The sequence below is a fragment of the Pisolithus orientalis genome, assembly GCF_024613125.1.
Source record: "Pisolithus orientalis strain OTSU chromosome Unknown F5J12scaffold_11, whole genome shotgun sequence".
Classification (NCBI taxonomy): domain Eukaryota; kingdom Fungi; phylum Basidiomycota; class Agaricomycetes; order Boletales; family Pisolithaceae; genus Pisolithus; species Pisolithus orientalis.
In genome coordinates this window covers 577,173-592,634 of record NW_026260792.1, presented here as the reverse complement: position 1 = coordinate 592,634, position 15,462 = coordinate 577,173, and the positions used below count along the sequence as shown (strand labels likewise).

The following is a 15,462-nucleotide window of genomic DNA, read 5'->3' as shown; positions in this document are numbered from 1 at the left end:
CTACGTATGTCGCATCCGTAAAGAAGGTGCCTGCCGCCCCCGACGACCCTATCTTCTAGTAGTGAGTTAAGTCCCAATATGTAATCGAGCCATGATCGATGGTATAGTATAAGTAGTAACGGAACGAGATGCTAGAGAGGGTAAACACCCGTGTACAGGTACCAGCCCCTTGCATGACTTCTCAACCTCGTTAACAAGCCTACGTCGTCTACGGCGCATGACTACGAACAAATCTCCAACTCAGCCTCAGGTCTCTTGAGGTTCCGTCTCCATGTAACAAGTAATCCAACGAGGACAACACGAAAAAATACGAACAGAAAAAACGACCGATGAAGGAAGAAAGACGAACTAGCTTTAGCAACCGTCAGTTGAGCCCGAACTCCGCACATACACGTCAAAGGATTTCCAACACTCTCGCTCGAACGTTCTTGGAGGCGATGTTGGTTCCGAGTCCCGAAACGACAATCTCGTTCTCTGCAGCGACCCTCTTGTATACCGTTCCATTCGACTGCTGTACGAGAAGCAATGCGTTAAAGGGCTGTCCAAGGCGAGCAATCACATGTAGTGCCCGGGTATAGTTGTCAACCTGAAGCGCAGGGACAGCCGGTATCGGCACAACTTCATCCGAGCCAGTGTCACTGTCAGAGTCCGAGTCATCCCAAGTAACCCCACTACTCGGACCTCGGATATAATTAATCCAGGGATTCGCGAAGATGAGTTTCTTTGGCTCGTGCAGTGGGAGATCATCCGCGGTCATGAACTCTACATTTCCAAATCCTGATACCCTGGCACGATAAAGCTTCTTGTTGTCACCACGTGGGTTTTCGAGACTTCTCACAGAGAAGACGATGCATGGAAGATGTAGACGTCGGGTTGCAAAACGGGCGGGGGAAAGATCATTGATCTTATTATATATAGTCCGTGCTTCATACCGGGGCAACTTTTCACGTAATTCTTTGATGCACCTTTGGATTTCATCCCCTTCGAGAGATGGAGGGCCGTAAGGAGTTTGGCTGTAAACGGAAAGGGAAGCCGGGAGACAAGTGTTGTATGATGACGACTTTCCTGACCACGCAAGTACACTGACCTCCCCAGAGCGGGCCACGATCTCCTCCAGAAGGTGTCCGAGGGCGTCGGTTCCTTCGCCGTAGTAGGGCTTGATGTCGGACTTGAATATGCCAATAAGAGAGTACGCGACGTCTTCCTCAACTGTCGCATTGCGTGTCGAAGCGAGACGAAGTTTCTCGCGCACCCCGAGGTCATCTGGAGAGAACGTGACGATAGTTCCACGTGGAACCTTGATGGCGTTTGCCAGCTCTTGCATGATCTCCGGAGACTGCTTGTGGTTTGCACTGGTATCGCCAAGGTATAACTTCCACTCGGCATCATAGAAAAAGATGACTTCCGGTGCGAGAAGCTCTTGTAAAGTCCATGCTCGCGTCATCCACAAACTACGCGTGAGGTCCCTGGGCTTGGACGGATGCGTTACACCGGCAAGGTATACGAGTGTGGCTGCCGAATTCGCATACCATTTGTACATGGATGTAAGAGATTGACTAAGGATGGAACTCGTGGACTTGTCGATACAACATGTATCCGACCATGCCCAGTTATAACCAAGTCTGCGCGTCTCCTTGCAGAAATTGCGCAACTTCTCGTTCAAGGGCGTGCCAGGGAGTTTCCACACGGATTTGGATTCAACTTGCTTGACGTCCCGGAATAACGGCTCGTTCCCCTGCCACGCGTGCGAGAACATCACATATTTGAAAAATCTTGCAACCACTTGTAGGATACGCTTCTCGTCCATTTCTATCGTCATAGATGAAACGAGCTCTTTGAATGATAGGTCGGCCTTGAAGATATGCATCCGCTCAGCACTGTCGCAAAGGCAACCAGTGTTGACATCGATTACGACCAGGGGATAATTTTTAAGGGTCTCGCGGATGATAGGATCAATAGCTGCAATTGTCTCGGATGGAGAAACGTAGTTCTTGCGCAGTTCTGTGAAATCATTAAATGTGGTTATTAGGTTCATACAGGAGGCACATACGCCTGATTGCAGGGTCATGGGACTGCTCGATCGCTTGCAACATAGACTTGAAAGCATCGATCGCTTCGTCATACCGCTTCGCTCCATGGAGCGCCAAATGCTTCACCTCATGGCCCCAAGGGTTGGAGGGATCCGCTTTCACCGCCTGTACAGCAGCTGTAAGGAACGACTCATACAAGAAGCGTACCATGCATACGTTTTTCGCATCTTGTAGTGCATCCTCCCACAAACCTTCTGCTGCTCGAGCTCTGCTCCACTTGATAAACGGACCTGCAGCACTTGGACGACTGTTGGGAAATGCAGCAGACCACTGTGTTATTGCATCATCATGTTTTCCGGATCCACAGGCTTCGTCGCCAAGATGCTCAAGTGTGGCAGCGCATTTTTTGGTGAAATCTGATGACAGACATTAAACGTACATGCCAACCAGACTAGCGGCTACAAGACGTACTTGCGATCCAGTCCGCATTCACATTGCTCCTCAGGACCTCCTCGTCCGATGACCTGATGATGTTGAGGAAAATCTCCACAGCTTCGGCTGCACGGTCTTCAGTGAAAAGGGTTTCGCACAGAAATTGCTGGGAAGCGACGTCCAGCCCATTGAAACTCCACCCAAATATCTTTATGGAGGGTTAGGTTGATAGGTAGTGACGGCAGAAGACCTACAAGTGAGATCGTCACTAGCGGAGGGCGTTGCTTGTCCTTGGGGGCTAGGTCCTTCGCACGCTCGATCAATCGTATCGCATGTCTGTAATCCCTCTTCTTCATGTACATAACTGCAAGGACCTGCACAATGTATCAGGGGTGATACTTAAATGTCTGCATGACGCAAGGCACGTACCTGGGTGTAAAGGTAGGTTTTATCGTCATCATTGTCATTGTTTGCTCTCGTAGCAAGGTGTTCCATACGATCTATTGCCCCTTCCCGATTCCCAGATTCGAACAGAAGGATCGACTAGGCAGAACGTGGATTAATTGCGAGAACGGTTTAGATCACCTCACGCACCTTCAGTAGTAAGAGAAATCCGATGTCGTATGGGCGACAATCATGAAAGGCAAAGTCGGATGCCCATAGTGCACCCTCCCGATCGCCCTGGGCAAGTAGAGTGACTGCCATCGCAATATAGCCAATAGGCGATGGCTGAACCTGGAGGGACTTGAGGTGCATGTGAGCAAACAGGCACATGGAGTTGTGAGCCTAAAGCAGACAGACCTCCTTGGCATCCTCTATCGCAGGTGCCAAATGTTTCAAACGTGCTCTTATAAGAGCGCGGTTTGCTAGCACGTGGTACCTAGGACTTGACGCATTCGTGATCTCCTTCGACAGTAGCACTTCTGTTTTTGCCGGGTCGTCCTGTGTCCACGACTCGAAGATCTCGTTGCTCACTTCTACGAGCGGAAGCTGAGAAGGCAGAGTTGTCGACGGATTACGGCGTTACACAAGGCATGAAAGTAGCGTGACGATTGTTAGCTATGCGAGCCTCATGAGTGGATGTACACTTACACCACGGTCGAAATACTTAGCGGGGAGGACACTTCTAAGACTGTGAATTGTAATATTCCTGCCATTTCCACATGCGAGATACCGTCCGCTTGGTGAGAGAGCAATGCAGTTAATCTGTGAGGTGTGTACGATGATGCTACTGATACGCTTGTGGGACACGCAATCCCATAGCGAAACTGATGGACCTGCAGCACATGCAATGAATCTGCCGTTGGATGCTATATGTGCCGGAGATTGGTTTTCATGGATCGACCACTCTGAAGACGAAAGCTTGGAAAGGTCGAAACAGATGAGTTTGCCTCTGGGCGAGAGAAATAACTGTTGGCCATCAGACGACCAGGCCAACGGAGTTTTCGACCATGAGCCAGTCGAACCGTATTGACCTGAATCGAACAAGATATTGCCATTGTGAGTGCTGTAGACACGGACACCCCGAGTTTCTGAGGAGGTAGCAAATCGACTGCCGTCTGCGGAGAACTTGACACCAGTAACCCAATCATATCGAAGGGGAGGAAGGAGTCGGATACCAGAAGTAATGTTGAAGACCCGGGCGTTGCAGTCATCCACAGATACAAGTTTAGTACAGTCGCTCGAGATATCGACCCCCGGTACCCAGCGGCCGTGATCAAGCTCGCGCACTTTTTCATTAGTGACCATATTCCAGACGATCGCCATGTTTCCACGGTCTCCGGACACCATCCACCGGCCATCCCGGGAAACGACAACAGATCCAACAAGGCCACTCCCTTTCATGGTTGGCCCTTGTTGCTGTGCATGTCCGTCTTCAATCTTCCATCGACGAATATCACCGTTGTCACATCCTCCTACGACCTGACTTTCGTCCGCAAAGGTGACTGCGTGTGAATCACCCTGACATTCAATTTCGATCCATTTCGTATCTTAACCACCATAACGAGCTGTTAATAGGGCCAACTCAGCCTCTCTGACTGCTGGTACGCACCCATCGTCGTCGCTGGCAACTAGCCGCTTGTTCTGGTGTTTATCGGGGAAAAGAACGATGCATCGTAGACTTGCTCGTGGCACCCGATGTGAGCTACACCGTGCTCGTCGGATCAGTGCACGTGGCCACAGCCGCATCGTGTTCTTTCAAGATCAGGATATCAATAGCATGTTGGCGGTGCAGGTCTCAGCGATGATCGGTGAGCTCCACAGGGTTCGGTGTTTTCGTCTGCACGAAGTCACGCATAGGGCAAGGGTTGGCAGAGGCGTGTTGATGGAACTGATGTGTTGGCATATCTACAATCATCCAATCCCAGAAAATTTTCTACCGCATGCGCCAATGCCCTCCGCCCCGCACCCGGTCCCGACAAATCTTTGGGCTTCACTACATGTTCACACTCACCAGTACCCCCAACCCTTCACTTCCCCTCCACAGGATCGAATCTTGTCGACAAAACCAAGGCCTCGCGCGATGATAAAACACATCCGGGTTGCACCCTTGTCTCACGTCCATCACTAGGCTCGTCAACGCACGCACCACCTTTTTGGGTACTTGCGATGCGCTGGCCAGGGAGGGAGTGGATTTCAAGGCATCTGGCATCCTCGTTTTCGTCTACTGCACGAACATGACCATTCTTCTGTGCCCTTAGTGCTTTCTTGGAACTGTCAAACCCAAACTCAGATTGGCTTACATGTTTCCTCAAGTGTGAGTCTGTAACGCACCTTCTTTGATCTTAAACACCTCCCTGTAGCCTCAAGAGATTGCCCCGCCCGCCCGCTAAAGCACACGCCTCGGGGGTTCAAAGTACTTAGTGAGCTCAGGATGAAGTGGTAGAAAAGGGTAAGTGGCAAGACCGGGAACGACTGCAATATGAAAGAGAGCGTTGAAAGTCGAGGATTGAACAACGGTTGTTGATTTCTGTTGTCATGATTGGCATTTTCTCGCCCTGAAACATAGTCCAAACCCTGCACTGGCTAATTTTGATCTAAATGGTGCCATGGGCCAATGATGGAATCACAGAGGTGAGTATAGTCAAAATGCTCGAGCTTAGGCTTTACAATGGCATCTGTTATGGGGATTCCAATTAGTGTCTATGTGATCAGTGAATATGAGCCGTAGTCAATGATTGTAGTGGGGATATGCTTGAAGTCACGGATATCCCATTCCCACGCCATCCGCAGGCTGAGTGTCGTCAGCGTGGTATCAAGTATCGAGATATGCGATATGCACCAGGAAGCTGAATGTCCCTGTGAGGAGTTCGACAGGAAGTTGATTGATCGGGAGGGTCGTGCGTCGACAAGTTCACTGATTTTACGACTTTGAGTCTCAATAGCCATGAGGACGGCCAGAAGTCGTTTGACAAGCATCCACTCGGCGGACTGCGGTCGTGCCAACCCAGTACGGGCCTGAGCGAGTTTGCCCGTGATGCGTCCGTGCTGCAGTCACGCCGAACGTTGAGATGTGTCGGGAATCTACATAACTGAAAGGAGTGAAGCGAACCTACAACTTTGATGGTAAGAGCCTGTGGGGGCAGTTTGAATGGGTGGACCTGAAGCAACGGTACTATCACCCGACGAGCTTGGAGCGGTGCCTAGCAGACTAAATTTTGCGTTCACCTGCAGTTTCGTCTCGATGATTGTGATAATACTCACGACAAGCTAGTAACTCGACAGTGCAACCCGGTACTTGAAGCAGACCTTGTGGAAAGGCTACAAGCGCAGAGGAGTGTGACGTTAGCGAGAGAGCTCATAGCAGGAAGGATTGATTCGATCTACACGCGCTGCACGAAAGGGGGCTGGTGCCGACGCGGCCCTAAGGGGGCGCACGCGCCAGCAAGTGTGGCAGGCTGCCCATTGGCTTGAGGAAGCTATCCCGACCCCGTTGGGACCACGATGCCCCGTAACTTTTCCGACCCCTGTGTATCGAATCCGTTGTAACTTCCTTGCAACGGGGATATACTGTAAATCATCGAGAAGAGTATCAACGAGCTCAGTCCAGCACTCAGGGAACTCAGTAGGACATCCTTGGTATGTTGCTTTAGCTACGGATTTGAATCGTTTATACCTCCTTGTCGTCAGATCACCCCGAACTGAAGTTCGAAGAAAGGCAATGCGTTTTGTGTATTGATCATGAGCGGCCTGACACTCCGAGGGCTGGCAGACACACTCACGATGTCAACACCACGTTCGTGGAGAAACAAGGCTTGGTGGTTCAAAGGCATTACTTGCTAGAAACGGCTTGGGTTGCGAGGTATTCACATCGGCAAGGCGGTCCCCGGTCGGTTAGCACAAGTCACGGCGTCAGGAGACCTCTTCTGAGACGACTTGGGAATGGAGGTTATCCCAGTGAAATGTCATCCGCTAGAGCCATCATAACTTGGCCGGAATTTGGTGTCCTGGAAAACGGAGGTACTCAGGTAGCGGAGTTGGTGACCAGTTGCCAACGTGGCAGCTAGAGAACTTGGATATCATCATAGCTTGGAGGACCGCCTTGATAGATGATAGCAAGGAAGATGATTACTGGGGTGCATGTGATGTGAGGTTCACATATAGGCAGCCGTCGGGGGGTGGAACAACATACATATGTATGTGCCGACGTCGGGAGGGGTATGAGGACGATGACGACCGAGAGTGTGGTAGCTGTAGTTCAATGGGTAGCGTAAAGTAATATTCCTCGGGTCGGGAGCTTTCTATAGAAGATCGCTCAGGAAACCTCTCGGTTTGAAGGTCTTGTGTAGATAGCAAAGGCTACGAAGCCTAGGCCGTCAGGACTACTTCAACACGTAGCGGAATAGTGTAAATGGTAATGGAACGAGAAGTTATGGATCCGAGGGTGTTCACGTGTAGTACTACCAACTGGCATGATTTCTTATCTCGTTGACTAGCCCACGTCGTCCACGGCGCATGACTACGAACAAATCTCCAACTCAGCCCCAGGTCTCTCGAGGCTCCGCCTCCATCTTGTCGCCATGTAACAACTAAACCAACGAGAACCGAATGAAAAACAAAAGAAAAACGACCGAGAAAGGACGAATGACAGATCTAGCCTTGAAATCTGCAGCTGAGCCCAAACCCCACACTTACGTCAAAGGATTTCCAACACTTTCGCTCGAACGTTCTTGGAGGTGATGTTGGTTCCGAGTCCTGAGACAACAATCTCGTTCTCTGCAGCGATCCTCTTGTACGTTCCATTCGACTGCTGTACCAGAAGTAATGCGTTGAAAGGCTGTCCAAGGCGAGCAAACATCTCTAGTGCCCGGGTATAGTTGTCAACCTGAAGCGCAGGGACAGCAAGTATCGACACAACTTCATCCGAGTCAGAGTCGGTATCAGAGTCCGAGTCATCTCCCCAGGTAACCCCACTACTCGGACCTCGGATATGATTGATCCAAGGATTCGCGAAGATGAGTTTCTTTGGCTCGTGCAGTAGGAGATCATCTGCAGTCATGAACTCTACATTTCCAAGTCCTGATACTCTGGCACGATAAAGCTTCGTATTGTCACTACGTGGGTTTTCGAGACTTCTCACAGAGAAGACGATGCATGGAAGATGTAGACGTCGGGTTGCAAGACGGGCAGGAGAAAGACGATTGATTTTATTGTATATAATCCGTGCTTCATACCGGGGCAACTTGTCACGTAATTCTTTGATGCACCTTTGGATTTCATCCCCTTCGAGAGATGGAGGGCTGTAAGGAGTTTGGCTGTAAACAGAAAGGGACGCCGGGAGACAACTGTTGTATGTCGATGACTTTCCTGACCACGCAAGTACACTGACCTCCCCAGAGCGAGCCACGATCTCCTCCAGAAGGTGTCCGAGGGCGTCGGGTCCTTCGCCGTAGTGAGGCCTAAGATCAGACTTGAATATGCCGATGAGAGAATACGCAGCATCTTCGTCGATTGTCGCATTGCGCGTCGAAGCGAGACGAAGTTTTTCGCGCACCCCGAGATCGTCTGGAGAGAACGCAGCGATGGTTCCGGGGGGAATATTGATAGCATCTGCTAGTTCTTGCGTGATCTCTGGGGACTGCTTGTGGTTTTCACTGGTATCGCCAAGGTATAACTTCCACTCGGCATCACAGAAAAAGATGGTTGTCGGCGAGAGAAGCTCTTGTAAAGTCCATGCTCGCGTCATCCACAAACTACGTTTGAGGTCCCCGGGCTTGGTCGGATGCGTTACACCGGCAAGGAATACGAGCGTGGCTGCAGAATTTGCATACCATTTGTACATAGACGTAAGGGATTGATTAAGGATGGAGCTCGTGGACTTGTCGATACAACATGTATCCGACCATGCCCAATTGTAGCCAAGTTTGCACGTCGCCTTGCAGAAATTGTGCAACTTCTTATTCAGGAGCGTGTCGGGAAGGTCCCACACGGATTTGGATTCAACTTGCTTGACGTCCTGGAATGTCGGTTCGTTCCCCTGCCATGCGTGCGAGAACATCACGTATCCGAAAAAACCTGCAACCACTCGTTGAATCCGCTCCTCGTCCACTTCTGTCGTCATAGCTGAAACAAGCTCTTTGAATGATGGATCGGCCTTGAAGATACGTATCTTCTCAGGATTATCACAAAGGCAACCACTGTTGACATCGATGATGGCGAGGGGAGAATTTTTAAGAGTCTCGCGGATGATAGGATCAATAGCTGCAACTGTCTCAGATGGAGAAACGTAGTTCTTGCGCAATTCTGTGAAACTGTCATTTGTGGGTATTAGATTCGCACAGGAAGTACATACCCCGGATTGCAGGGTCATGAGACTGTTCAATTACACGAAGCATAAAGTTGAAAGCGTCGATTGCTTCGTCATACCGTTTTGCTCCATGGAGTGCCACATGCTTCGCCTCATAGCCCCAAGGGCTGGAGGGATCCGCTTTCACCGCCTGTACAGCAGCTGTAAGGAACGACTCGTACAATAAAAGTACATGCCTACGTTGTTCGCATCTTGTAGCGCATCCTCCCACAAACCTTTTGCAGCTCGAGCTCTGCTCCACTTGATAAATGGACCTGCAGCACTCGGAGGACTGATGGGAAACGCAGCAGAGTACCGCGTTATTGCATCTTCGTGTTCACCGGATCCGAAGGCTTGGTCGCCAATATGCTCAAGTGTGGTGGCGCATTTTTTGGTGAAATCTGATGGACGTTAACATGCACATCAATCAGACTGGAGGCTACAAGACGTACTTGCAACCCAGTTTGCGTTTTCCTTGCCTCTCAGGATCTCCTCGTCCGATGTCTTGATAATGTTGAGGAAAATCTCCACGGCTTCGGTTGCACGGTCTTCAGCGTAGAGGACTTCACATAAACGTTGCTGGGCAACAATGTCCAGCCCATTGAAACTCCACTCAAATATCTTCACAGAGAGTTAGATTGATAGGTAGTAACGGTATAAGACCTACGAGCGAGATCGTCACTAGCGGAGGACATTGCTTATTCTCGGGGGCTAGGCTCTTCGCATGCTCGATCAATGGTATTGCGCGTTTGTAATCCCCCTTCTTTATGTACATAACTCCGAGGACCTGCAGAATGCATCAACAATGATACCTACGTGTCTGCATCGTGTGAATCGCGTGCCTGGGTGTAAACGTAGATGGTATCGTCGTCATTGTCATTGTTTGCTCTCGTAGCAAGGTGTTCTACGCGGTCTATCGCTTCTTCCTGACTTCCGGATTCGAACACGAGGATCGACTAGGAGGAACATGGATTAACTGCGAGAACAATCTACATCACCTTACACACCTTCAGTAGTATAAGAAATCTGATGTCGTACGGATCGCAATCATGAGACGCAAAGTCGAATGCCCATAGTGCACCTTCTCGATTCCCCTGGCCAAGTAGAGCAACTGCTAACGCAATATAGCCGATAGGTGATGGCTGAACGCGAAGGGACTTAATCCACGTGAGTAAACGTGCGCATGGAGTAATAAGCCTAAAGTAGACAGACCTCCTTGGCATCTTCGATTGCAGGTACCAAATGTTGCAAACGTGCTCTTATAAGAGCGCGGTTTGCTAGCACACAGTATTGAGGGATCGAAGAGCTGGTGATCTCCTCTGAAAGCAGCCTTTCGGTGTTCGTCGGATCGTTCTGCATCCATGACTTGAGGGTCTCATCACTCGCTTGTACAAGCGGAAGCTGAGAAGTATGCAGTGGTTGACGGATTACATCGTTAGGTAGCGTAATGCTTGTTAGTAATATGCACTTCATGAGTGGATGTACACTTACACCACGGATGAAATACTTAGGGGGAAGGTCGCTTCTGAGATTGTGAATTGTGATGTTCCTGTCATATCCACATGCGAGATACCGCCCGCTTGGCGAGAGGGCGACACATTTGATTCGTGAGGTGTGTGTGATAATGCTACCGATCTGTTTGTGGGACACGCAATCCCATAGCGAAACCGATGTGCCTGCGGCACACGCAACGAATCTGCCGTTGGATGCGATATGTACCGGTGATTGATTTTCATGGATCGACCACTCTGAAGACGAAAACTTAGCAAGGTCGAAATAAATGATTTTGCCCCTGCTCGCGACGAATAGCTGCTGGCCATTAGACGACCAGGCCAACTGAGTGTTTGACCATGAACCGGTCGAACCCTTTTGACCTGAATCGAAGAAGATATTGCCATTGTGGGTGTTGTAGACGCGGAAACCTTGAGTCTCTGAGGCGGTAGCAAATCGACTGCCGTCTGGGGAGAACTTGATACCAACAATCGAAGACTGTGGGAGGGGAGGAAGGAGACGGGTACCGGAAGTAATGCTAGCTATCTGGGAGATGCTGCCACCCACGGAGGCAATTTTAGTACAGTCGCTCGAGATATCGACCCCGTGTACCCAGAAGCCATGTTCTGTGAACTCGCGCACTTTTTCATGAGTAGCCGCATTCCAAACGATTGCTTTCCATCCACGATCTCCAGACACAATCCACTGGCCATCCCGAGAAACGACAACAGAATCGACAGTACCGCTCCCTTGCATAGTTGGGCCCTGTTGCTGACCGTCTTCAATCTTCCATCGACGAATATCATGGTTTTCGTATCCTACTACGACCTGACTTTCGCCCGCAAAGACAACTGCGGACACATCACTCCGAGACACATTTTCGATCCGTCTCGCGACTTGAGTAATCACCCAGAGAACTGTCAGCTATAAGGCAGCCTCTCTGATCACCGGTACATACCCATCGTCATCGCTGGCACACCCACCAGAACAGCTTGTCCCGGAGTTTAAGAATGACGCGCAATCGTATGCAGACGTACTCGCAGCAAGATACAATCTATACATCCATCACTTGTGCAACCAAAGTTGGCAATGCTGGCTATTCTCGGCCTCACGTATAGGACGAAACTACATAATGATCCCACGGCACCGTGTTTTCCTCTACACGGAGTCGCGGTACTAACGGTTGGCGGAGACGTGTCGATGGAAGCCAATCATCCATTGGCACGTATCAGTACGCTCTGCCCCACACTCGGTCCCGACAAAATCTTTGGGTTCCGCCATATCCTCACACTCGCTAATACCGTCAACCCTTTACTGCCTCTCACCAGGGTCCGAATCCTACCCATACAACCAAGGCCTCATGCGATGATAAAACACATCCTGTTCGTATCCCTGTCTGACGTCCATCAGTAGCCTCGTCAATGTGTATACCACTCCAGTGAGATGGGGGAGGCGAGATGCAACACGACCACGATATCGTCGTTTCATACATCAAAGCGTAGTATCAGTTCGAGTGCTTTACTGCCTCGCAGTTCGATGCGGGTGGGTCATGCGAGGCTTCGTCGCGTGTAACTCTTGACTTTTCAGGTTGTCCAAACCCGGGTCCCAGGGTGCAAATATGCTCATTCCGGTCCAGTTACTATTGTCGAGGGTACCTTCTTCCATTCCAAATTATACAGCACTGTATCTGAATGGCCCATGACAATACCCTCCACAACGCGATCCAGATCGATGCCGGGGTCACTATAGAAGAGACTGTCGATATCGAAATGCATGGTACGCTCTGCGGAGAAGAATCTCGGAGGCCTTGAGATCTTGGAGCGTTGGTAACTTTATTGCTCTGCAAGATTCGCACAATGCGATCCACCATCCTTATCTCCCTCACTTCCAAATGCCGAATGTCCAACATCTTCCTGTCCGCATCTGCGCTATCTTGCTTAATTACAACCCCCCGCACACCCCTTTTTCCAATCCGGCTTCCCACTGCTCCCATCCACCCGAACAATGGGTCGAGGAGCATCATGCTCCCTTAGTATGTCGACATCAAAATCGTACGCCACAGGGGGTTGTCATGAGCGATACCTTGCGAGTCGAGGCAATCGGTGACAGGACCGTGGAGGTCAAGGAGGTGTTCCCATTCCCCTTCGTCGAGGATGACTTACCTTCAAGCTCCACTTTTTAGGATTTCACCCGACGTCTACGTCGGTTACTTCCCGTTGTCATCTTCTCGTATGCACAAGCTAACTTTTACTGTTCAAATTATTAGGGCCCGCTTGCCATGCACTATCTACTTGCCTTCGCCGGTGCTCTGTCCACTTCTGCAATAAAGAGTATGTGCCCATCTGGTATTGTGCCGTAAACGTGGGCGTGCTCGAAGAGGGGATGAAACGAGGTTGGTGAAGAGACGGAAAGGAAAGCCGGTGAGTCAGGAGAGTGATAAAGACGAGAGAACGAACTAAGATGAGAGTGGCGGAGAAGGTACGGAGACTGACAAAGCATACCAGAAAGGAGATACCGCCTACTGACGACTACCACATTGCTCGTCTCAATATCCGAATGACAGCGTAATCCAACTCATGGAAGTCCCTGCCACACTCAAATTGTCGATTTCTCGATTGCCGGAAACAAGCCGAAGAAACGTCGTTTACGGTTTACACGGGAAGTTACTCTCATCAGCGTATAACCCTTCACCGATACGGAATCTGATATTGCCAAGGGCCATCAGGCAAATGGATCAGCGGTTGCGGGCTCGCTGGAAGCATTGCGTAGAATACTAACTGGTCATGGCTCTAGCAAACTGACCGCTACGAAGAGTCTTTTCAGCCGGTCTCATCGAAGCCCGCCAAGTACCCCTTCCAACCTCTTTGTAACTGGATGTGCCCGGCTCCACCAGGTCAACAACTGACTTCCGCATAAGTTTCTCTAACCTTGCTGGTTCTGTGTCGGTCTCGCCTCAGTGTCGCGCTATTCTGCTCCTCTACCTTGCACGTATGTATCTCCTTCACGACGCCCGGTTATTCGGTCAACTGTGATCGTCGAGCCGTGAGTGGATATCGAAAGATTAGGATTCCTGAGTTGACTTTATATTAAACTTATCATCCTCTGGGCCGTGTCATCGAGTTAGTTGCACTATCGAGAAGACCATCGACGACCTCAATCTGGCGCTCAGGGAACTCGATCAGGATATCCTAGATTTGTCACTTTTCTTTGTCACGATCCGCTACTTTGTGTTTTTGTTTTTGCAGTGCACCCCGAACCGAGGTTCGAAGAAAGGTATGCAATGCATTTTGTGGATATCATCATAACGAGTGATTTGACACACCGAGGTCAGATACGCTCAAGATATGTGCACCGCGTTCATGGAGAAACACGGTTTCGTGGTTGAAAGACATCACTTGCGAGAAGCAGCTTGTCCCGACGTATTCACATAGCCAGGTCGGTTCTGTTTTCGGCTTTAACTCTGAAATAGATGCTTTTCCTGGGATCGGACGTGCATGTGAACGTGGTGTCTGAAATACTCTACCGAGTGAATATCTCGACGGATACAACCAAAGCCAGAAAGACGATGCAAGTTGTAACAAATGAGAAGTGCGTGGATAACGCATAGCGAGCGGGGATGCCACTAGACTACGCATTGAATGTAATGGCACGAACGGTGAAGGACAAGGAAAAGGATCCAAGACGATGGCGGAGTCATAAACCGTTCCCAGGCAGAATGCATGAACTTCCAGCGATGAGCATAAAGGAGAGGACGCCTGGACAAGTAGTGGTGAGAAGGAGAGGGAAAGAGAAAGGGAAGAATCAGCCGTGCATCTTCGTCTTATGCCTTTGCTCGCTCTCCGTACTACGGCTAACTACGGAACGGTAGACCAGATCCGTCACATAAGCGCTTTTGTTTAGTTGCCAAACAATGTCGGTGGACGCGAGTTGCCAAAATTGGCTACTGCGGGCGCATGCTATGCGTGCCCCCCGCTTCAACCCTCAGGTGACCTGTAGCCCCCTGGTAGGCCCAGCATATCAGCCAGTTCACTGCGTAGTGGTGAGTCCTCGACGTTCTGAGTCGGGAGGGGGGAGGGGGCCGGTGATGAATATTCAGGCTCACTCTTTGTAGCACCACAAGCTCGTGATCCCGAACACCACTCACCATGTGATGCTTCTCAGCAAGCAGGCACGAAACGGCGATGTGAGACCAGCGTGATATGGCGGCACGCAGGGTGAGCAAAAACGTCCAATGCCGATTACACTAGTTCAGTGCTAAATCGTCAGGTCATTTCCTGTTTCACGATAGGAGCCTGCAGACTACTCGTAGTACATACATGCGTGTGCATCAAGTGGTGGGCGCTGCCACGTGTCTGCTGTGTCAGTTTGCGCTCACAAGCATACCCACAGCATTCTTTCAGCTTCGCTTTTCCCTTCTAACCTCGACACTCACAACGTCATTCAAACGCACAAACCTCATACGGATTACATACCCAATTGTGAATGGACAGTCATCAGTTGAAGAGACGTCGCTCTGGCGCTGCCAACCCATACAGCTCTTTTCCTCCATCGGTATGTCGTCTAATCTTGTCTAGCGATGTTATGTGTCAAAATACCAATTTCTTCGCAATGACCGGCAAGCAGTCAAAGAAAGCTCGTACCAGCCTTGCAAACCCATTCAACTTCGACCCTTCTTCGGTATGCAGATCACCCCTTTCTGACGATGGTACATGACAATTGGCC

The 15,462-nt window shown here is 50.2% G+C and overlaps 2 protein-coding genes across 2 annotated transcripts; both read right to left on the bottom strand.

The window, feature by feature from the left end:
- Positions 1-226: 226 nt before the first annotated feature.
- Positions 227-4,709, bottom strand: F5J12DRAFT_53861 (uncharacterized protein). The gene is made up of 9 exons (XM_051739953.1): positions 4,516-4,709; positions 3,555-4,453; positions 3,264-3,452; positions 3,057-3,206; positions 2,892-3,005; positions 2,717-2,836; positions 2,502-2,670; positions 2,051-2,446; positions 227-2,001 (listed from the first exon to the last, which is right to left on the bottom strand). The coding sequence occupies exons 1-9, from the start codon at positions 4,517-4,519 to the stop codon at positions 395-397; spliced, it is 3,648 nt and encodes a 1,215-aa protein (XP_051600835.1). The 5' UTR covers positions 4,520-4,709; the 3' UTR covers positions 227-394.
- A 2,890-nt stretch (positions 4,710-7,599) lies between these two features.
- On the bottom strand, positions 7,600-11,959 carry F5J12DRAFT_935631 (uncharacterized protein; the record flags this gene model as incomplete). The annotated part of the gene is made up of 11 exons (XM_051749622.1): positions 11,699-11,959; positions 10,741-11,636; positions 10,462-10,650; positions 10,257-10,406; positions 10,066-10,205; positions 10,023-10,036; positions 9,917-9,960; positions 9,702-9,870; positions 9,451-9,650; positions 9,256-9,400; positions 7,600-9,206 (listed from the first exon to the last, which is right to left on the bottom strand). The coding sequence occupies exons 1-11, from the start codon at positions 11,706-11,708 to the stop codon at positions 7,600-7,602; spliced, it is 3,564 nt and encodes a 1,187-aa protein (XP_051600834.1). The 5' UTR covers positions 11,709-11,959.
- Between the last annotated feature and the right edge of the window lie 3,503 nt (positions 11,960-15,462).